Consider the following 23,898-nt stretch of genomic DNA (forward strand, 5'->3'; position numbering starts at 1 on the left):
TCCTGTATCCCAAGTGTCATCATCTTGTACCCCGATTGTCAGGGTCATCATCCTGTACCCCAAGTATCAGCGACATTATCTTGTACCCCAAGTGTCAGTGTCATTATCCTGTACCCCGAGTGTCAGCATCATTATCCCACCCGAGTATCATTATACTGCAACCTGAGTGTCAGTGTAATTATCCCGTTTGCCCCCACCGAGTGTCAGCATCATTATCCCCTTCCCTGAATGTCAGCATCATTATCCTGTACCCCGAGTGTCAGTGTAATTTCCCTGATGCGGGGTCCACATTGATATTTATTTTATACTTACATATACGCTTTATAATTGTTCCCGATTTTCTGGATGCGCACATCATATTTGGCATCAATAAATGGCTCAGAAGTGGCATAGGTTTTCGTTAGGGCGACCACGCTGGCGATGTCCTGGAAGTCGTACTGATTATCCACCTTCACCTGGATAAAGAAATGAGAAATCACAGACAGCACAGTGACCGTCTGGCCGTCGGTACCAGCACCCTTCATCCATTATGGTGTTCGAGACGTCTTTTGGATGGAACATTGTACTGCTCTACTGTGTAAATGTCGGCCCTTTGCATTTTTCTGTGACCCACACTCATCCCCATGTGCTGGATGCTACTACATACTATACATACAGTGAATGATGTCTGTCACTATTCATTGCACCCCATCTACATCACTCACGACAAGGTGCAAACAAAAACTAAACAGCCGTGATTCGTTACCCAAGTTTTGTTTAGCAACTCACAGGAAACAGAGGAGAATGAAGGTGAAAGGCACAGAGAGGAAGCAGACCACGGCGGGTGGTGTCACCTCCAGGGTCCACGAGAACACGTCACATTGTGCAATGTACGGCCGGCCCGTGACCCGTGCTTCCCTCCTGCCCTGGGCCTGAACTGCTGACCCGTACTCACCTTCCCCATCCCGGAGTGAGCGTGGCCCATCTTTATCACCACCGGGAACTTGGAGGCGGTCAGCTGTAAGAGAAAAGAGAAGGACGGTCATTGTCCCAGATCCTTGCACCCATTGCCATCTCTCTATATACTCTATTTCAATGCATTCTATTGCTCCCTGTTATCTGCCGCTGCAAACTGGTGTTGTATTTCAGCAGGAACAATGAGGTATAACAGGACGAGAGTCCACAGTTTACACTCAGACTGGACTCACTCTCCTTCTCGGGGCCCCGCTGTAGGATATCATCACCATGGGTGTGACAGGTGATGCAGGACAAGGGAAAAAAGTCAGGCCGCTAAATACTCTAAAGATTATTTACCACCTGCGCCAATATGGTATAATGTAATGTGATGCCATGAAACTGCGTAAGACATGCCCTAATCTCCTAGCAGGACGCCAACATGGCAGCCAAGGCAGAGGTCACCGATAATACAGCCAGTGCCATACATGACGAGCAGCTCTGCCCACGGGGCCGCAGCCTCTGGAAGTTTGTGCTTGCGCCAGAAGACAACGGAGCGAGATCACCCAGACAGAACAATGAACCGTGTGACGTCCGGCTGGGGTCTTCCCCTCCCTCACTTCCCCTAATTTGTGCCCGTAAAGAGGGGTGAGGGAGTTTAATGTAAGCTGGCATAAGTGAGTGTGGAAACACAGGAAGGCAGAGGAGGGAGCGTGCGTGGTCCTGGCAGCGCCCCCTCCTCCCCGCGCGTCTCTCTGGCTCCTGCGGTTTTACACCCTCTCTTCTCTTGTGGTCACGGGGAGGGCAGTAACGCCATGTGCCTCAAACCCGGGATGTTTAACCCAAAACTAAACGGTCCGGTCACAACAGTGAAAAACACATAGCTTATGGAAGGTCATTTGCTGTGCATTTAGTATCTATTGTTTTCTGTTATCAGCCACGTCAGGCTACATGTAGGGTTCTCTATCTGAGGACTAGTCCAGAAGCAGAAACGTACATACAGGTGACAGCTATTAGCGGCAAGTCTTAAGGGGCCAATACAGCTTCAGACAACCACTGCTATACACATGGATGCGCAGCTCGGCTGAGCGTGCGTAAGTCATTTATAGATATAGGGGTGTAGGTGGCTACTGGTCAGCTCTGGTGGCAGCTTATCTCCCTTGAAAACAAAAGGATTGGACATACTGAAATCAGACATACCCATCTCCACCAAGAGACCTATTAGACAGTCAACTTGCATATATCTAAGGCTAGTGTCCTCCTTTATCACTCTGCTGCTGTGCCGGTACAGTGTACAGATCACTGAGATGCCGCCATTTTTGGATGACACAATGCCACCACTACGCTCACAATAACATCTGCTTTCACAGTTCAGCTGGCCGCCCCTGGAAAAAGTCAGAAAGTTAGCCTCTTCCAGCTGAGTGGAGCTCTGCTCTTGCACCTGTCATCCCAGGTCTGGGCATTTCATGGTATACTTAAATAGGCAGGTCCTCTTTACGTAAATACTTGCATTCTTCATGAAATAATGACTCTAGAGTGTCCTTTCTTGCAACTCAGCGTTGTGCCATTCCTCTGTTATTCCTCCTGAAAAAAAAATGTGTCCCTACACTATGTGTAGTTATCTAGTCAGAGCTGATAGTGGCAGTGTGTGGGGAGTCGCACCCAGCTGTCAATTTATTCATATATTTACAAGAGGAATAACAAAGTAATAGAGTATTGGTCAAAAAAAGCTTCAGAATTGTTATTTTGCGGGGAATACAAACATTTAATATATTTGGCACAAAAAAGCGGACAGTTTCTCTTTAATATAGCCACACACATTATAGGACTGTCAGCCGTACCCATGGCGGGACAGGTCGACTATCTGATAGGATTTTGCTGACTCTTAACAAACAGTAGATGTTAGGGAGAAAGAAGAATTGGGCAAGTTGGATTTCAACAGGAGGCATGAACCACCACTAGAGGAGTAGTAGTGGCCTGCTTCCCTGTCCCTAATTATAGGAACATATGAATGCTGGGCCAAAAGAACCATTTGTGTGCCTGGAATAGGGTTGGAAAGAACAGTAATTGCCCAAGCATTTGACAGACAGCTAAAGTATTTGCATTTTTTTCCTTGCCAGGACTGATCAAGTGATCGCAGGTGATCCTCCATGGACTGCACATATAGACCAATGAAGTCATCAGTTGTCAGTATTTTCTTGGTGTAGTATGTCTTACTTCTCAAGAGGGATGAGTCAGGGGATATACATTTCAAAGCCAGTCTTCCGGTTACCACCTATAGATTTCTCCGGTGACGTCGCGTCCATAGCTTCTCCTTTCCCTCGTCTGTCCGTGACTTTCACCTAAATTCCTCAAACCTGACCTAATCCTTGGGATAATGGAGATCCTCCTGACGGAGATTAACCGCTTCGGTGATGCAACGTTAACAATGACGTGTGTACTCAGTGTCAGGCTGCCGGTGGAAAGCTTCCAGCCTTACGCTATGTAAACACTTTCCCCCCCTCGCCCCAGAGAGTGGTCACAGATATTGTGGTCGGGCTGCAGTCACCTCATTTTTCTTTGATTCGGATTACAGAAGCCCTGAGGGTCTGCGGTCAGAAATGGTGGGGTTACAACCCACGCACAGCCGCTTCCTGCCCGCCGACTATAATTATTTCATTACCTGGTATTTTATTTTTAGCAGACGTGGTCTCGTGGAGGTGGGGTGGGGATTGGGGGATCATAGTCCTGCGGTCTACACAATGGAAAAATGGAAAGTAGAGGTCCTGGGAAGGGTTGTATGGAAAAGTCACGTCCAATTGTTTGGTTAGCGTGTTGAGGTTTACGTCCCCCGTCCTGTCTCTTCTGGGAAAGTTGGGTGATGGCCTGGCCGCCATACTGACTGAATACAAGCACTTGTGCATTCTGTGCCTTGGCGGGTGGTAGGAAAACACGTGAAGTCCAGACAGAGAGCATCTGTGCGAGCGCTGGGTGTGTGCCAGAAGCACGGAGGCGTTTATCAGCAGTGAGCGGCAGATCCACACAGGACAGAGACGGCAGATAGTGAGGGGAAACCCCAGGAAATGACGGAGGGCTCTTCACTGCTGGTAAGAATGCCGCGGACGTCACCGGGCCGTGCACTTGCCGTGAACATTTCACTTTCTCCTTCCACATATGACCTCAGCCGGCAAAAATAAACCAGCCCTCTTACTGTAAACTGGATTTTACTGATTGTACATGACATAAACCGGCGGCAGGGATAACAGGGAAATTTGTTAATTGGAATGTGCCGGTCTCAGCAGGTCCAGCCGACCATGCGATGTCCAGGACGATATCAGTGATCTCTCCTTACACCGATATCAGATCAGTGGGGGTCCGATACCTGTCACAGAACATAGCAGTTTGGTACTGCTGCTCACTCACGTCAATGCACCCGAGAATGGGCAGTACGCAGAGTACAGAGTTGTGCACCACCGAACCTGCCTACAACTGATCGTGGGGGTGACAGGTGTCGACCCTAACTCATCCTGAGCATAGGTCACCATTAGTCCTGAGAAGGATGGGGCATGTCCAATCATCCCACAGATCTGTTTTTCATGGCTATAGTTTGGTCCCCGCTGAGCCGTGTGGACACATTTTCTGACTCAGACGATGGAGGAAAGCAGTCCTGGTTTTTCACCAGTTGGAGTGGAGCCAGGGGTCCGCGCACTGACAGATGTCGTACATTAAGACCATATGGCTTTCACACAATAGGGGATTTGCAATTCAAATATGAAGTCCTAATGGCTTCGGCTCTAAGAGGGCCCCTGCATCTGATCTGCCACTTATAGTACTGGTGTCACTGGGGCCAAGGCACCAGGCTCCGGACGCGAGCGCCACCTCAGCACCCCCTATGGGAACAGCTACTTGTGGGTAATAGTGACTCTTCATACTAATTGTCCACAACGGGCGTGGACCTCGTGTGGTGTCTCTCTCGGACGTGCAGTCTTCTGCTGAGTTTGCAAGGTTCTTAAAGGCGTAGTCCCATCTTGTACGTCTCCAATAGATGTGGATCCCCTCCTGCTGGGAATGTAAAAGCAGCTGGTCTTGTGCGGCCCTCTCCTTTCAATAGTTTTGGCATTACGAAAGTTGCCAGAACTCCCATACAAGGTAACAGAGATTCACGTATGCTGCGCCAGCGCACAACGTTCTCCAGATATGCAGGGAACCAGCTGCCAAGAAATCGAGAGACGTCTGTGCATGCGTGGCTTTATCGTATGACTTGTATTGGATTTCTGGAGATTATATCCATACATAACTGAATAGCGAGATCAGGGGATTCCCAATCATCTCGTTATTCCTGGTGTTGTGCAATAGGGCCACGTTCTCAGCAGATTCCCTGCTGCTAAAAATGGAGACGTAGCTGTGCATGAGTATCTCCGTCCAGTCACTTATGCATCTTAGCTCTAATCATTTCCAAAACTCCCCTACAAGTGAATGCAGAGCATTGCACCTCCATGGTCACATCTCCATTCCCGGGACAAGACCTCTCCTCATGACAGTAACGGGTCTCAGTGGTGGAATCTCATGGCATATCCCATGGCTATCTCCAAAGATGTACGGGATGAGACATCCCTTTTAATGTGGGCTTCATGGTCACTGTCACCACCCATCTTGTAACTGCTTATCCTCCTCTACTCCTCCAACCAGAACGGTCTTGTCCATGGAGCTTCTCTTACCACTGGAGAGGAGACATCCCCTTTAATGTGGGCTTCATGGTCACTGTCACCACCAATCTTGTAACTGCTTATCCTCCTCTACTCCTCCAACCAGAACGGTCTTGTCCATGGAGCTTCTCTTACCACTGGAGAGGAGACATCCCCTTTAATGTGGGCTTCATGGTCACTGTCACCACCAATCTTGTAACTGCTTATCCTCCTCTACTCCTCCAACCAGAACGGTCTTGTCCATGGAGCTTCTCTTACCAGTGGAGAGGAGACATCCCCTTTAATGTGGGCTTCATGGTCACTGTCACCACCAATCTTGTAACTGCTTATCCTCCTCTACTCCTCCAACCAGAACGGTCTTGTCCATGGAGCTTCTCTTACCAGTGGAGAGGAGACATCCCCTTTAATGTGGGCTTCATGGTCACTGTCACCACCAATCTTGTAACTGCTTATCCTCCTCTACTCCTCCAACCAGAACGGTCTTGTCCATGGAGCTTCTCTTACCACTGGAGAGGAGACATCCCCTTTAATGTGGGCTTCATGGTCACTGTCACCACCCATCTTGTAACTGCTTATCCTCCTCTACTCCTCCAACCAGAACGGTCTTGTCCATGGAGCTTCTCTTACCACTGGAGAGGAGACATCCCCTTTAATGTGGGCTTCATGGTCACTGTCACCACCAATCTTGTAACTGCTTATCCTCCTCTACTCCTCCAACCAGAACGGTCTTGTCCATGGAGCTTCTCTTACCACTGGAGAGGAGACATCCCCTTTAATGTGGGCTTCATGGTCACTGTCACCACCAATCTTGTAACTGCTTATCCTCCTCTACTCCTCCAACCAGAACGGTCTTGTCCATGGAGCTTCTCTTACCAGTGGAGAGGAGACATCCCCTTTAATGTGGGCTTCATGGTCACTGTCACCACCAATCTTGTAACTGCTTATCCTCCTCTACTCCTCCAACCAGAACGGTCTTGTCCATGGAGCTTCTCTTACCAGTGGAGAGGAGACATCCCCTTTAATGTGGGCTTCATGGTCACTGTCACCACCAATCTTGTAACTGCTTATCCTCCTCTACTCCTCCAACCAGAACGGTCTTGTCCATGGAGCTTCTCTTACCACTGGAGAGGAGACATCCCCTTTAATGTGGGCTTCATGGTCACTGTCACCACCCATCTTGTAACTGCTTATCCTCCTCTACTCCTCCAACCAGAACGGTCTTGTCCATGGAGCTTCTCTTACCACTGGATAGGAGACATCCCCTTTAATGTGGGCTTCATGGTCACTGTCACCACCCATCTTGTAACTGCTTATCCTCCTCTACTCCTCCAACCAGAACGGTCTTGTCCATGGAGCTTCTCTTACCACTGGAGAGGAGACATCCCCTTTAATGTGGGCTTCATGGTCACTGTCACCACCCATCTTGTAACTGCTTATCCTGCTCTACTCCTCCAACCAGAACGGTCTTGTCCATGGAGCTTCTCTTACCACTGGAGAGGAGACATCCCCTTTAATGTGGGCTTCATGGTCACTGTCACCACCCATCTTGTAACTGCTTATCCTCCTCTACTTCTCCAACCAGAACGGGCTTGTCCATGGAGCTTCTCTTACCACTGGAGAGGAGACATCCCCTTTAATGTGGGCTTCATGGTCACTGTCACCACCAATCTTGTAACTGCTTATCCTCCTCTACTCCTCCAACCAGAACGGTCTTGTCCATGGAGCTTCTCTTACCACTGGAGAGGAGACATCCCCTTTAATGTGGGCTTCATGGTCACTGTCACCACCAATCTTGTAACTGCTTATCCTCCTCTACTCCTCCAACCAGAACGGTCTTGTCCATGGAGCTTCTCTTACCACTGGAGAGGAGACATCCTCTTTAATGTGGGCTTCATGGTCACTGTCACCATCAATCTTGTAACTGCTTATCCTCCTCTACTTCTCTGACTAGAACGGTCTTGTCCATGGAGCTTCTCTTACCACTGGAGAGGAGACATCCCCTTTAATGTGGGCTTCATGGTCACTGTCACCACCAATCTTGTAACTGCTTATCCTCCTCTACTCCTCCAACCAGAATAGTCTTGTCCATGGAGCTTCTCTTACCACTGGAGAGGAGACATCCCCTTTAATGTGGGCTTCATGGTCACTGTCACCACCAATCTTGTAACTGCTTATCCTCCTCTACTCCTCCAACCAGAACGGTCTTGTCCATGGAGCTTCTCTTACCACTGGAGAGGAGACATCCCCTTTAATGTGGGCTTCATGGTCACTGTCACCACCAATCTTGTAACTGCTTATCCTCCTCTACTCCTCCAACCAGAACGGTCTTGTCCATGGAGCTTCTCTTACCAGTGGAGAGGAGACATCCCCTTTAATGTGGGCTTCATGGTCACTGTCACCACCAATCTTGTAACTGCTTATCCTCCTCTACTCCTCCAACCAGAACGGTCTTGTCCATGGAGCTTCTCTTACCAGTGGAGAGGAGACATCCCCTTTAATGTGGGCTTCATGGTCACTGTCACCACCAATCTTGTAACTGCTTATCCTCCTCTACTCCTCCAACCAGAACGGTCTTGTCCATGGAGCTTCTCTTACCACTGGAGAGGAGACATCCCCTTTAATGTGGGCTTCATGGTCACTGTCACCACCCATCTTGTAACTGCTTATCCTCCTCTACTCCTCCAACCAGAACGGTCTTGTCCATGGAGCTTCTCTTACCACTGGAGAGGAGACATCCCCTTTAATGTGGGCTTCATGGTCACTGTCACCACCCATCTTGTAACTGCTTATCCTCCTCTACTCCTCCAACCAGAACGGTCTTGTCCATGGAGCTTCTCTTACCACTGGAGAGGAGACATCCCCTTTAATGTGGGCTTCATGGTCACTGTCACCACCCATCTTGTAACTGCTTATCCTCCTCTACTCCTCCAACCAGAACGGTCTTGTCCATGGAGCTTCTCTTACCACTGGAGAGGAGACATCCCCTTTAATGTGGGCTTCATGGTCACTGTCACCACCCATCTTGTAACTGCTTATCCTCCTCTACTTCTCCAACCAGAACGGGCTTGTCCATGGAGCTTCTCTTACCACTGGAGAGGAGACATCCCCTTTAATGTGGGCTTCATGGTCACTGTCACCACCAATCTTGTAACTGCTTATCCTCCTCTACTCCTCCAACCAGAACGGTCTTGTCCATGGAGCTTCTCTTACCACTGGAGAGGAGACATCCCCTTTAATGTGGGCTTCATGGTCACTGTCACCACCAATCTTGTAACTGCTTATCCTCCTCTACTCCTCCAACCAGAACGGTCTTGTCCATGGAGCTTCTCTTACCAGTGGAGAGGAGACATCCCCTTTAATGTGGGCTTCATGGTCACTGTCACCACCAATCTTGTAACTGCTTATCCTCCTCTACTCCTCCAACCAGAACGGTCTTGTCCATGGAGCTTCTCTTACCACTGGAGAGGAGACATCCTCTTTAATGTGGGCTTCATGGTCACTGTCACCATCAATCTTGTAACTGCTTATCCTCCTCTACTTCTCTGACTAGAACGGTCTTGTCCATGGAGCTTCTCTTACCACTGGAGAGGAGACATCCCCTTTAATGTGGGCTTCATGGTCACTGTCACCACCAATCTTGTAACTGCTTATCCTCCTCTACTCCTCCAACCAGAACAGTCTTGTCCATGGAGCTTCTCTTACCACTGGAGAGGAGACATCCCCTTTAATGTGGGCTTCATGGTCACTGTCACCACCAATCTTGTAACTGCTTATCCTCCTCTACTCCTCCAACCAGAACGGTCTTGTCCATGGAGCTTCTCTTACCAGTGGAGAGGAGACATCCCCTTTAATGTGGGCTTCATGGTCACTGTCACCACCAATCTTGTAACTGCTTATCCTCCTCTACTCCTCCAACCAGAACGGTCTTGTCCATGGAGCTTCTCTTACCAGTGGAGAGGAGACATCCCCTTTAATGTGGGCTTCATGGTCACTGTCACCACCAATCTTGTAACTGCTTATCCTCCTCTACTCCTCCAACCAGAACGGTCTTGTCCATGGAGCTTCTCTTACCACTGGAGAGGAGACATCCCCTTTAATGTGGGCTTCATGGTCACTGTCACCACCCATCTTGTAACTGCTTATCCTCCTCTACTCCTCCAACCAGAACGGTCTTGTCCATGGAGCTTCTCTTACCACTGGAGAGGAGACATCCCCTTTAATGTGGGCTTCATGGTCACTGTCACCACCCATCTTGTAACTGCTTATCCTCCTCTACTCCTCCAACCAGAACGGTCTTGTCCATGGAGCTTCTCTTACCACTGGAGAGGAGACATCCCCTTTAATGTGGGCTTCATGGTCACTGTCACCACCCATCTTGTAACTGCTTATCCTCCTCTACTCCTCCAACCAGAACGGTCTTGTCCATGGAGCTTCTCTTACCACTGGAGAGGAGACATCCTCTTTAATGTGGGCTTCATGGTCACTGTCACCATCAATCTTGTAACTGCTTATCCTCCTCTACTTCTCTGACTAGAACGGTCTTGTCCATGGAGCTTCTCTTACCACTGGAGAGGAGACATCCCCTTTAATGTGGGCTTCATGGTCACTGTCACCACCAATCTTGTAACTGCTTATCCTCCTCTACTCCTCCAACCAGAACGGTCTTGTCCATGAAGCTTCTCTTACCATGTCCAGGATGAGAGGAGGCTTCTGTCTGCTCGTTGCCCTTCATGCGTTAGTTTGGACGCAGACATTAGAGTTCTGCAGACCCAGATTTCAGTGGGAACAGTCTACGATGTGATCCGTCCATGGGGGCCTCCATTTGGCAAGGAGAGATCGATTTTTCTTGGTCCAAGCCCAACCCAGTTGAGTCTGGTGGCCACTTGTCTTGTCTGATTATCAGGCCCACCAACCCAAAGTGGTAAGGTTCCCAGCTTAAAAAGTTTACAGCCCACATCCAAGATTGCCGTGGCCGTTATTACGTTATACGTGCGTCTCATGGAGCCACTGGAGCCTAGATCTCCATCTCTGAACATGCATTAGACAATCGGGCGTTTTTCCCAGCAGATCCCCCCATATACAGGACCCCTTAAATGTTTCCACTGCTGTTGATAACCAAGCGTGATGTGATCACTGTGCAGAGCAGAAGTACATATTACCGAGGCAGCCTGACATGGCTCTCCATATGTGCACGTGAGTGAACGCCACACTCTGCCCCAGACTAAAGTGTACCCCAAAACTACTGCAGAGGAGCCGATCTGGTCACCTTAATCCCGGAGTGCCAGGCCCAGGTCACCAGAATAATTTCCCAGCTCCCCGAATGATCTTTTCCTGTTTTGAAATCTCTGACTAATGGGGAAGGCGTCTGGTGCTGGGCTCTTGGCCAATCGTATTGCGGGAGGGAGGGGGACGGGGACGCTTTAAATTCCAGAGGTGGAATGGAGAGAGATGCAGAGCTGAGCTTCAGACCCCGCTGACAACTCTGAGACCTGGTAAGTGGCCGCTTTCAGCACTCTGCCCATCATCGCTTTCAGCACTCTGCCCATCATCGCTTTCAGCACTCTGCCCATCATCGCTTTCAGCACTCTGCCCATCATCGCTTTCAGCACTCTGCCCATCATCGCACCCATCCTCACTGCTTGACTTAACCCTTTCCACCCTGGGACTCTGAACAGCCAGTGACTAACCCCTTATCTTCCCAACTTGACAACTTGCAATTGGGGCTGCAAAGTGCCACTTAGTTCCTCATTAACCCTGCAGAGTAGCATCAGCCATTACCAGCCAGGCCCCTGTGCAGTGACTTAGCCCACCATCTGCTGCCTCTTAGTCCGCAGCTTTGCGCAGCCCAGGAGCAAGGTGGCCCGTAGTCCTAGAAGTTTGCAACTCGCTCCATCATCTACCACCGCCATGCACATCATCAACAACAGCCCTGCACCCGTAACTATGCCAAAAGCCTGCAAGACAAATAAACCCATTATGCAACTGGACCCTGCAAAACTACTTAACTCATCGTCTGCCAGAACTCTGCGCAGCCCCTCATTCCTTCAATCCCTATGTTTATCTCAATCACAAAACATAACCCCTCTGCTGCCAGAACCGAAAATAGCACAACATACAGCTCCACCACCTCAAGGCGTCAACCCATTTCCTGCCCAAACTGCACAGACCATCATTTATCTGCTTTCCTGCAAAATCCTCAGCACATTTCCAGTCTTCTCCGTGCAGCCCCCTGCCCGCCCTCTGCCCACACCCTGCCCATCATCTGCCAGCTGTCTACATGTATTAATGCATCGCATCCTATTTCTACAGATATCTACAGTCTCCAGATTGCACAATGTTATCCCTGGTGGCGCTGGTGATTTTGGGGTGCCTGAGCAAAGATGCCTGGTCCTGTACATGTGGCCCCCGCCACCCCCAGACTGTCTACTGTGACTCACCTGTGGGTAAGGACATGAGGCGTTCTGCACAAAGGGGTCTCTGAGAGGGAGAAGGATTCTGTGTACTGACACTGGGTGTGGACAAGGGGAACAGGGCCGCTCATTCACACCTCCGAGAGAAGTCTGGAGACATAGTGATACCACATCACAGGGTCCTGGCAACGGCTCAGTCTGCCCACACAAAGCGCCCCCCAAGCCGAAAATAATGTACACAGTGACTGCACCAGCAGAATAGTGAGTGCAGCTCTGGGGTATAATACAGGATCAGTACAGGATCAGTAATGTAATGTATGTACACAGTGACTGCACCAGCAGAATAGTGAGCGCAGCTCTGGGGTATAATACAGGATGTAATTCAGGATCAGTAATGTAATATATGTACACAGTGACTGCACCAGCAGAATAGTGAGTGCAGCTCTGGGGTATAATACAGGATGTAACTCAGGATCAGTAATGTAATGTATGTACACAGTGACTGCACCAGCAGAATAGTGAGTGCAGCTCTGGGGTATAATACAGGATCAGTACAGGATCAGTAATGTAATGTATGTACACAGTGACTGCACCAGCAGAATAGTGAGTGCAGCTCTGGGTTATAATACATGATGTAATTCAGGATCAGTAATGTAATGTATGTACACAGTGACTGCACCAGCAGAATAGTGAGTGCAGCTCTGGGTTATAATACAGGATGTAATTCAGGATCAGTACAGGATCAGTAATGTAATGTATGTACACAGTGACTGCACCAGCAGAATAGTGAGCGCAGCTCTGGGGTATAATACAGGATGTAACTCAGGATCAGTACAGGATCAGTAATGTAATGTATGTACACAGTGACTGCTCCAGCAGAATAGTGAGTGCAGCTCTGGGTTATAATACAGGATGTAACTCAGGATCAGTAATATAATGTATGTACACAGTGACTGCACCAGCAGAATAGTGAGCGCAGCTCTGGGGTATAATACAGGATCAGTACAGGATCAGTAATGTAATGTATGTACACAGTGACTTCACCAGCAGAATAGTGAGTGCAGCTCTGGGTTATAATACATGATGTAATTCAGGATCAGTAATGTAATGTATGTACACAGTGACTGCACCAGCAGAATAGTGAGTGCAGCTCTGGGTTATAATACAGGATGTAATTCAGGATCAGTAATGTAATGTATGTACACAGTGACTGCTCCAGCAGAATAGTGAGCGTAGCTCTGGGGTATAATACAGGATCAGTACAGGATCAGTAATGTAATGTATGTACACAGTGACTGCACCAGCAGAATAGTGAGTGCAGCTCTGGGTTATAATACATGATGTAATTCAGGATCAGTAATGTAATGTATGTACACAGTGACTGCACCAGCAAAATAGTGAGTGCAGCTCTGGGGTATAATACACGATGTAACTCAGGATCAGTACAGGATCAGTAATGTAAAATATGTACACAGTGACTGCACCAGCAGAATAGTGAGCGCAGCTCTGGGGTATAATACAGGATGTAATTCAGGATCAGTAATGTAATGTATGTACACAGTGACTGCACCAGCAGAATAGTGAGCACAGCTCTGGGGTATAATACAGGATGTAACTCAGGATCAGTAATGTAATGTATGTACACAGTGACTGCACCAGCAAAATAGTGAGTGCAGCTCTGGGGTATAATACAGGATGTAACTCAGGATTAGTACAGTATCAGTAATGTAATGTATGTACACAGTGACTGCACCAGCAGAATAGTGAGTGCAGCTCTGGAGTGTAATACAGGATGTAACTCAGGATCAGTAATGTAATGTATGTACACAATGACTGCACCAGCAGAATAGTGAGTGTGGCTCTGGAGAATAATACAGGATGTAACTCAGGATCAGTACAGGATCAGTAATGTAATGTATGTACACAGTGACTGCACCAGCAGAATAGTGAGTGCAGCTCTGGAGTATAATACAGGATGTAACTCAGGATCAGTACAGGATGAGTAATGTAACGTATGTACATAGTGACTGCACCAGCAGAATAGTGAGTGCAGCTCTGGGACATGGTTGACCCGCACCCCTCACCCTCCCGTCTATATTGTGAGTACACGTTGTAGAAGCCCAGGCCACAATGCTGATGAATGGCAGTATTATCCGCCTAGGAGATGAGCAGTTTCTCATGGTAATAGTGTGACACTTTTGCAGGTGAACATTGCATGGTCCTTGACCTGTTATGAAACTGCAAATCCCAGCAGACTCTGCCAGCTTTGTGCTATATGCTGGGAGTTATAGTACCACAATGGATTTAACTTTATCTCACATTACAGCATTGTCTAACCCTGCCATTATATATCTGCAGTTTTCCGGGCAAAGTTCATTGCGCAGAAAGACTGTGTGGAACGGGAACAATGGACGACGTATGAGGTGAAAGCCACAAAGGTAAGACCCTCTCACTCCCCCTCTCCAGTTAACCAGTGATGTGCTGCACCGAGGTCAGAGATGGAGGTCCAGGGAGCTAAAGATGGTGGCACATATATCAGATGTGGCACACCCGCACTATGCGCTGTACTGAGAAGTTATATATATTCTTTATCATCAGATTTTCAAGGCTCCTAAAGACGTCGACGACATCCAGTTTGTGTACAGCCCCAAGATAGAGAGTATGTGCGGCTACCAACATCCCTCCGGGAACAAGAGCGAGGAGTTCCTGGTCGCCGGTCAGTGTCATCAGCACGCTGCCCCCTACTGTCCATACCAGTCCAACCTCCTGCAGCCATCACTCATATAGAATAACCCCCAATATCTACAAACCTACTATGTAGGACAACAACCCCCATAATCCCTCCCCAGCTATTCTCAGTGTCCTCATCACTAACCTTCTGTTGCTTCTCTGGGCAGGGACCCTGGTGGACAATAAGGTGTACATCACCTCCTGTAGCTTTGTGGCACCATGGGCCGCCCTAACGATGGGCCAGAAGAGGGGATTCCTGCAGGTGTATGCCAAGCACTGTGACTGCCAGGTGAGTGCCACCATCTACACACTGGGAGGCAAATTACACGCCAACTCGCTGTACTGCCAGGCTTCTGCTTTATCCTTCCCCCTTACTTTACACTGCAGCAGTGCTCCATTATTGCACAGACAGCTCTCATCAGTGGCTCCACTGTGTACTGGAGTCTCAGATGGTCAGGAATCCACCTCCTGTCCTATCAGATGCTCAGGCTGCAGCTTCAGGCTTTCCCCATAGTTTACACTGCAGCTACACTCTACTTGGGCAGAGCAATGATCAAGGTCTCCAGCATTGTGGACTGGAAATCCAACTCCTGACTCATCCGATCCACAGGTCGCAGATTTATCCTTTCTCCATACTTTATACTGCGGTAGCTACAGCTTTGCTCCTGTGTCCCCATGCTTTACACTTCAGCTTTGCTTGCTCAGATTGCCTGCTGTCAATAGGCACTAGCCCAACACAATCACAAAATACTTTCCCCACTGCAATCCTATCAACCATTGTGTTACATTCCAGATTAAGCAGTGCTTCACCATGCCCTGTGAGGTGGACAGCGGCCTGCAGTGTCTCTGGACCGACCCCCTGATGAGCAGAAAGTCTCCATACGCCAATCACCAGGCTGTGAACCTGGCCTGCATCATCCAGAGCAAAGATCTGTGCACCTGGAGCAGCCTGAAGTCTCGTATCTACGCCACCACCACCGCCAGCAACAGAAGCAAAGCGCAATGATCTGTGGGGTGCCGGGCACCATGTACCACTGCTGACCCCAGAAACGACACCTGACATCTCTACAGCTCACCGATCACAGCGGAGGCCCAGGGAACAGAGCCCAGAAGCGCTGTGTCCTCCACCATCAGTGAGCTTCATTCTGTACCCACCAATGCTGACGTCACAGAATCTGTAATGCTATATACATATAACGGACTATGATTAATAAATGTTTATATGATTTTTTGTACAAAAATCTGGTATTATTCCATCATACATCAGAAAACATGATGAACTGGGAAATACAACTGTCTGTACTAAAAAGAGCAGTATTATAGCAGGTATTTTCCTGTACATAGGGGCAGTATTATAGTAATTACCGTATATTCCCGTACATAGGGGGGTATTATAGTATTTATATTCCTGTACATAGGAGCAGTATTATAGTAGTTATATTCTTGTACATAGGAGACAGTATTATAGTAGTTATATTCCTGTACATAGGGGGAGTATTATAGTAGTTATATTCCTATACATGGGCAGTATTATAATAGTTATATTCTTATACATAGGGGACAGTATTATAGTAGCTGTATTCCTGTACATAGAGGCAGTATTATAGTAGTTATATTCTTGTACATAGGAGGCAGTATTATAGTAGTTATAGTCTTGTACATAGGGGCAGTATTATAGTAGTTATATTCTTGTATATAGGGGCAGTACTATAGTAGTTATATTCTTGTACATAGGAGCAGTATTATAGTAGTTATATTCTTGTACATAGGGGCAGTATTATAGTAGTTATAGTCTTGTACATAGGGGCAGTATTATAGTAGTTATATTCTTGTACATAGAGGCAGTATTATAGTAGTTATATTCTTGTACATAGGAGGCAGTATTATAGTAGTTATATTCTTGTACATGGGGCCGTATTATAGTAGTTATATTCTTGTACATAGGATCAGCATTATAGTAGCTATATTCTTGTACATAGGAGGCAGTATTATAGTAGTTATATTCTTGTACATAGGGGAACTATTATAGTAGTTATAGTCTTGTTCATAGGGGCAGTATTGTATTAGTTATATTCTTGTACATAGGGGCAGTATTATAGTAGTTATATTCTTGCACATAGGGGCAGTATTGTAGTAGTTATATTTTTGTACATAGGGGCAGTATTATAGTAGTTATATTCCTGTACAAAGGGGCAGTATTACAGTGGGGAAATAAAGTATTTAGTCAGCCACCAATTGTGGAAGTTCTCTCGCTTAAATGGAACCTGTCACCCTCCCCTGGCGTTTGTAACTAAAAGAGCCACCTTGTGCTGCACCGATGCTGCATTCTGACAAGGTGGCTCTTTTAGTTCTGGTCCCTGGCACTGCTGAAATAATCGTTTTTGAAACTTGTCCCTCATACCTCGAAATCGCCAGGGAGGCAGGTCTTTCCCCCCTAATCCAGACGCCTCCCAGCCGTCACTCATGGCCTCTGCACACCGGGCGCCGCCTCCTCTTCCTTTATCAGCGTTCCCGGCGCCTACTCTGTAGGTTTGAAGGGCAGCGTAACTGCGCATGCCCGAAAAAAATAAAAAATAACAGAGCAGGCGCCGAGAACGCTAATGAAGGAAGAGGAGCGACGGCTGGGAGGCATCCGGATTAGGGGGGAAAGACCTTTTAGTTACAAACGCCTGGGGGGGGGGGGGGGAGTGTGACAGGTTCCCCTTAAAAAGATGAGGGAGGCCTGTAATTGACATTATACCTAGACCACAGCTATGAGAGTCAAAATGAGAAAACAAATCCAGAAAATCACCTTGTCTGATTTGGCAAGATTTATTTAGCAAATTATTGTGGAAAATAAGTATTTGGTCATTAACAAAAGTTCATCTCAATATTTTGTTATATATCCTTTGTTGACAATGACAGAGGTCAATCGTTTTCTGTAAGTCTTCACTAGGTTGGCACACACTGTTGGTGGTATGTTGGCCCATTCCTCAATGCAGATCGCCTCTAGAGCAGTGATGTTTTGGGCCTGTCACCAGGCAACACGGACTTTCAACTCCCTCCAAAGGTTTTCTTTGGGGTTGAGAATTGGAGACTGGCTAGGCCACTCCAGAACCTTCATATGCTTCTTACAAAGCCACTCCTTCGTTATCCTGGTGGTGTGCTTGGGATCATTATCATGCTGAAAGACCCATCCAAGTTTCATCTTCAATGCCCTTGCTGATGGAAAGAGGTTTGCACTCAGAATCTCACGATACATGGCCCCATTCATTCTTTCATGTACACGGATAAGTCGTCCTGGTCCCTTTGCTGAGAAACATCCCCAAAGCATGATGCTGCCACCCCCATGCTTCACAGTAGGTATGGTGTTCTTTGGATGCAACTCAGCATTCTGTCTCCTCCAAACACGACAAATTTTGTTTCTACCAAACAGTTCTACTTTGGTTTCATCAGACCATATGACATTCTCCCAATACTCTTATGGATAATCCAAATGCTCTGCAGGAAACTTCAGACAGGCCCGGACATGTACTGGCTGAAACAGGGGTTTACGTCTGGCACTGCAGGATCTGAGCCCCTGGCGGCAAAGTGTGTTACTGATGGTAGCCTTTGTTACGGTGGTCACAGTTCTATGCAGGTCATTCACTAGGTCCCCCGTGTGGTTCTGGGATTTTTCCTCACTGTTCTTGTAATAATTTTGCCCCCATGGGGTGAGATCTTGCGTGGAGCCCCAGATCGAGGGAGATTATCAGTGGTCTTGTATATCTTCCATTGTCTTATTATTGCTCCCACAGTTGATTTCATCACACCAAGCTGCTTGCCTATTGCAGACTCAGTTTTCCCAGCCTGGGGCAGGGCTACAATTTTGTTTCTGGTGTCCTTCGACAGCTCTTTGGTCTTCACCATAGTGGAGTTTGGAGTGTGACTGTTTGAGGTTGTTGACAGGTGTCTTTTATACTGATAGCAAGTTCAAACAGGTGCCATTACTACAGGTAATGAGTGGAGGACAGAGGAGCCTCTTAAAGAAGAAGTTACAGGCCTGTGAGAGCCAGAAATCTTGCATGTTATTAGGTGACCAAATACTTATTTTCCACCATAATTTGCAAAATGAATCTTGAAAAGGTGATTTTCTGGATTTGTTTTCTCATTTTGACTCTGATAGTTGTGGTCTACCTATGATGTCAATTACAGGCCTCTCTTATCTTTTTAAGTGGGAGAACTTGCAAAATTGGTGGCTAACTAAATACTTTTTTCCCCACTGTATAGCAGTTATATTCCTGTACATAGGAGCCGTATTATAGTAGTTATATCCTTGTACATAGGGGACAGTATTATAGTAGTTATATTCATGTACATAGGGGCAGTATTATAGTAGTTATATTCTCGTACATAGGGGGCAGTATTATAGTCGATATATTTTTGTACATAGGAGCCGTATTATAGTAGTTATATTCTTGTACATAGGGGACAGTATTATAGTAGTAAAGCAACTAAAAAGAAAAATATGCGGCACTCACCCCAATCTGGCAGTGTAAATCGTGATTTTATTGAAGAAACTGTAAGGAAAAGTCCATCAGGACATCAGGTACAATAGAGGGTGCGGTATTGGAGTAAGGACGACGGCCGTTTCGCACTCGCAGGTGCTTCGACGGGTCCAGCGAAACGGCCGTCGTCCTTACTCCAATACCGCACCCTCTATTGTACCTGATGTCCTGATGGACTTTTCCTTACAGTTTATTCAATAAAATCACGATTTACACTGCCAGATTGGGGTGAGTGCCGCATATTTTTCTTTTTAGTTGCTTTGGACTGCTTGTTTCCTTTCATTATGCTGAGCACCGGAATCCATAGGCATTCGTGATTACCTGGTTTCATTTTGTCCGCCAACAGTCCTGCCTGTCAAATTCAGTATTCACTCTAGTGCCGTCCTCTTTATTCCTGTGGTTTAGTATTATAGTAGTTATATTCTTGTACATAGGGGGCAGTATTATAGTAGTTATATTCCTGTACATAGGGGGCAGTATTTTAGTAGATATATTTTGTACATAGGAGTCGTATTATAGTAGTTATAGTCTTGTACATAGGGGACAGTATTATAGTAGTTATATTCGTGTACAGAGGGGACAGAATTATAGTAGTTATATTCTTGCACATAGGAGGCAGTATTATCTACTATATAATTGTCTAAGGGTCACTTCCGTCTGTCCTTCTGTCTGTCTGTCACGGATATTCATTGGTCGCGGCCTCTGTCTGTCATGTAATCCAAGTCGTTGATTGTTCGTGGCAAAACGCCCACAACCATTAACACGACCAATCAGCGATGGTCGGCCACAGTCCGGCGGCAATATGGCCGCTATTTCCTCCCCGCAGTCAGTGCCCGCTCCATACTCCCCTCCAGTCATCCAGTCAGCCCTCACACAGGGTTAATGTCAGCGTTACCGGAGTGCGGTGTAACGCACTCCGGTTACGCAGCTATTAACCCTGTGTGACCAACGTTTTACTATTGATGCTGCGTATGCAGCATCCATAGTAAAACGATCTAATGTTAAAAATAATTAAAAAAAATAAAAAATCATTATATACTCACCTTCCGCAGCCTTTCCCGCTCCTCGCGGCGCTCCGGTGTCCGCTCCATGCAAGCGGCAGGTTCTGGTGGCAAGGATGGTATGCTAGAAGGACCTGCCAGCACGTCACGGTCATGTGACCGCGACCTCATCACAGGTCCTGTGCCCATACCAACCCTGGGACCGGAAGCTGCCGTGTGCACCGCACACAGGCGACAGGACTACAAGGGGCCCTCCGAAGGTGAGTTTATGTTTCTTTTTTATTTTTTAACCTGTTACATACGTGTCTGGGCAATATACTACGAAGCTGGGCAATATACTATGTGACTGGCCAATATACGACGTGTCTGTGCTGTATACTACGTGGCTCTGTGCTGTATACTACGTCGCTGTGCAATATACTACGTGGCTGGGCAATATACTGCGTGGTTGGGCAATATACTACATGGGTGGGCACTATACTACGTGGCTGAGCAATATACTACGTTACTGGGCAATATACTACATGGCTGGGCAATATACTACGTAGCTGGGCAATATACTACGTAGCTGGGCAATATACTACGTAGCTGGGCAATATACAACGTGGCTGGGCAATATACAGCGTGGCTGGGCAATATACTACGTGGCTGGGCAATATACTACGTGGCTGGGCAATATACTACGTGACTGGGCAATATACTACGTCAATGGGCAATATACTACGTGACTGGGCAATATACTACGTAGCTGGGCAATATACTACATGGCTGGGCAATATACTACGTAGCTGGGCAATATACTACGTGGCTGGGCAATATACTACGTGGCTGCGCAATATACTACGTAGCTGGGCAATATACTACATGGCTGGGCAATATACTACGTGTCTGGGCAATATACTACGTGGCTGGGCAATATACTACGTAGCTGAGCAATATACTACGTAGCTGGGCAATATACTACGTAGCTGAGCAATATACTACGTGGCTGAGCAATATACTACGTGGCTGGGCAATATACAACGAGGCTGGGCAATATACTACGTGGCTGGGCAATATACTACGTGGTTGGGCAATATACTACGTGGTTGGGCAATATACTACGTGGCTGGGCAATATACTATGTGGGTTGTGCAATGTACTACGTGGACATGCATATTCTAGAATACCCAATGCGTTAGAATTGGGCCACCATCTAGTAGTAGTTATATTCTTGTACATAGGGGCAGTATTATAGTAGATATATTTTTGTACATAGGAGCAGTATTATAGTAGTTATAGTCTTGTACATAGGGGGAGTATTATAGCAGTTACCGTATATACTCGAATATAAGCCGAGATTTTCAGCCCAAAAAATGGGCTGAAAGTGCCCCTCTCGGCTTATACTCGAGTCATGGAAGGCGGGGGGGGGGGGGGGTCGGTGCGTGAGGGGGAGCGACGCCTGTCAAATACTCACCTGCTCCCAGCGATCCTGACGCGGTCCCCGCATGTCCCACGGTCTTCGGGCACGGCAGCTTCTTCCCCTATTCAGTGGTCACATGGTACCACTCATTAAAGTTATGAATATGGACTCCACTCCCATAGGGGTGGAGCCGCATATTCATTACTGTAATGAGCGGTGCCACGTGACCGCTCACCACAGGAAGAAGCTGCCGATCCCGGAGACGTGGGAGATGCGGGGACCGCATCCGGAGCGCTGGGAGCAGGTAAGTATGTCATATTCACCTTTCCGCGTTCCACCGCCGCCTCATCTTCCGCGTCCTCTGCAGTGACTGTTCAGGTCAGAGGGCGCGATGACGTATTAGTGTGCGCGCCGCCCTCTGCCTGAACAGTCAGTGCAGAAAGACCGGACGCTGAGGAGCAGCGGGCAGCGTCGAGAGGTGAGTATGTCATTTTCTTTTTTTTAGTGCAGCAGCAGAAGCATTACATGTGGCTATATGGAGTATCTATGGGGCCATAAAGAACTGCATGGAGCATTATATGGAGCATCTATGGGGCCATAACTGCATGGAGCATTATATGGGGCATCTATGGGGCCATATCTGCATGGAGCATTATATGGGGCATCTATGGGGCCATAACTGCATGGAGCATTATATGGAGTATTATATGGGGCCATAAAGAACTGCATGGAGCATTATATGGGGCATTATATGGGGCCATAAAGAACTGCATGGAGCATTATATGGGGCATCTAAGGGGCCATAACTGCATGGAGAATTATATGGGGCATCTATGGGGCCATAAAAAAGTGCATGGAGCATTATATGGGGCATCTATGGGGCCATAAAGAAGTGCATGGAGCATTATATGGGGCATCTATGGGGCCATAATGAACTGCATGAAGCATTATATGGAGCATTACATGGGGCCATAAATAACTGCATGGAGCATTATATGGAGCATCTATGGGGCCATAAAGAACTGAATGGAGCATTATATGGGGCATCTTATGGGGCCATAAAGAACTGCATGGAGCATTATATGGGGCATATTTGTATATGGAGCATCTTATGGAGCCATAATGAACTGTATGGAGCATTATATGGGGCTCCTGATTCAATATGGATATTCAAAAACACTCAACCTACTGATGTCTCAATTAATTTTGCTTTTATTGGTATCTATTTTTATTTTTGACATTTACCGGTAGCTGCTGCATTTTCCACCCTAGGCTTATACTCGAGTCAATAAATTTTCCCAGGTTTTTTTGTTGCAAAATTAGGGGGTCGGCTTATACTTGGGTCGGCTTATACTTGAGTATATACTGTTATGATAGGCAATTCAGTACCACAATGGACATAGCGGTCAGAGCACATACAGTGATCTGACAATAACCCAAAATCATAGAACGAGCTCTGAGACGTGGCAACTCTGCAGACCGCAATCCCTAATCCTCTCCAAACAACACTAGAGGCAGCCGTGGATTGCGCCTAACTCTGCCTATGCAACTCGGCACAGCCTGAGAAACTAACTAGCCTGAAGATAGAAAATAAGCCTACCTTGCCTCAGAGAAATACCCCAAAGGAAAAGGCAGCCCCCCACATATAATGACTGTGAGTAAGATGAAAAGACAAACGAAGGGATGAAATAGATTCAGCAAACTGAGGCCCGACTTTCTTAACAGAGCGAGGATAGGAAGGATAACTTTGCGGTCTACACAAAACCCTAAAGGAAACCACGCAAAGGGGGCAAAAAGACCCTCCGTACCGAACTAACGGCACGGAGGTACACCCTTTGCGTCCCAGAGCTTCAAGCAAAATAATTAGACAAGCTGGACAGAAAAAATAGCAAACAAATAGCAAAGAAGAACTTAGCTATGCAGAGCAGCAGGCCACAGGAATGATCCAGGGAAAAACAAGTCCAACACTGGAACATTGACAGGAAGCCAGGATCAAAGCATTAGGTGGAGTTAAGTAGAGCAGTACCTAACGACCTCACCACATCACCTGAGGTAGGAAACTCAGAAGCCGCAATACCACTTTCCTCCACCAACAGAAGCTCACAGAGAGAATCAGCCGAAGTACCACTTGTGACCACAGGAGGGAGCTCTGCCACAGAATTCACAACAGTACCCCCCCCCCTTGAGGAGGGGTCACCGAACCCTCACCAG

General features: G+C 47.3%; 2 protein-coding genes across 3 annotated transcripts in view; one reads left to right on the forward strand and one right to left on the reverse strand.

Moving 5' to 3' along the window:
- SYN1 (synapsin I) overlaps positions 1 to 23,898 on the reverse strand; it is an 86,262-nt gene that overhangs the window by 13,169 nt on the left and 49,195 nt on the right. For both annotated transcript variants that reach the window (XM_069747813.1, XM_069747812.1), the window contains exons 6-7: positions 935 to 997; positions 313 to 455 (exon numbers count right to left, since the gene is read on the reverse strand). In XM_069747813.1, coding sequence (XP_069603914.1) covers positions 313 to 455; positions 935 to 997 — 206 coding nt within the window. The remainder of the gene's footprint in view (positions 1 to 312; positions 456 to 934; positions 998 to 23,898) is intronic.
- Positions 11,018 to 15,999, forward strand: TIMP1 (TIMP metallopeptidase inhibitor 1). The gene is made up of 6 exons (XM_069747815.1): positions 11,018 to 11,110; positions 11,928 to 12,061; positions 14,387 to 14,466; positions 14,627 to 14,744; positions 14,926 to 15,047; positions 15,552 to 15,999. The coding sequence occupies exons 2-6, from the start codon at positions 11,953 to 11,955 to the stop codon at positions 15,762 to 15,764; spliced, it is 642 nt and encodes a 213-aa protein (XP_069603916.1). The 5' UTR covers positions 11,018 to 11,110; positions 11,928 to 11,952; the 3' UTR covers positions 15,765 to 15,999.

This window comes from Ranitomeya imitator, chromosome 2 (genome assembly GCF_032444005.1).
Source record: "Ranitomeya imitator isolate aRanImi1 chromosome 2, aRanImi1.pri, whole genome shotgun sequence".
Lineage (NCBI taxonomy): Eukaryota > Metazoa > Chordata > Amphibia > Anura > Dendrobatidae > Ranitomeya > Ranitomeya imitator.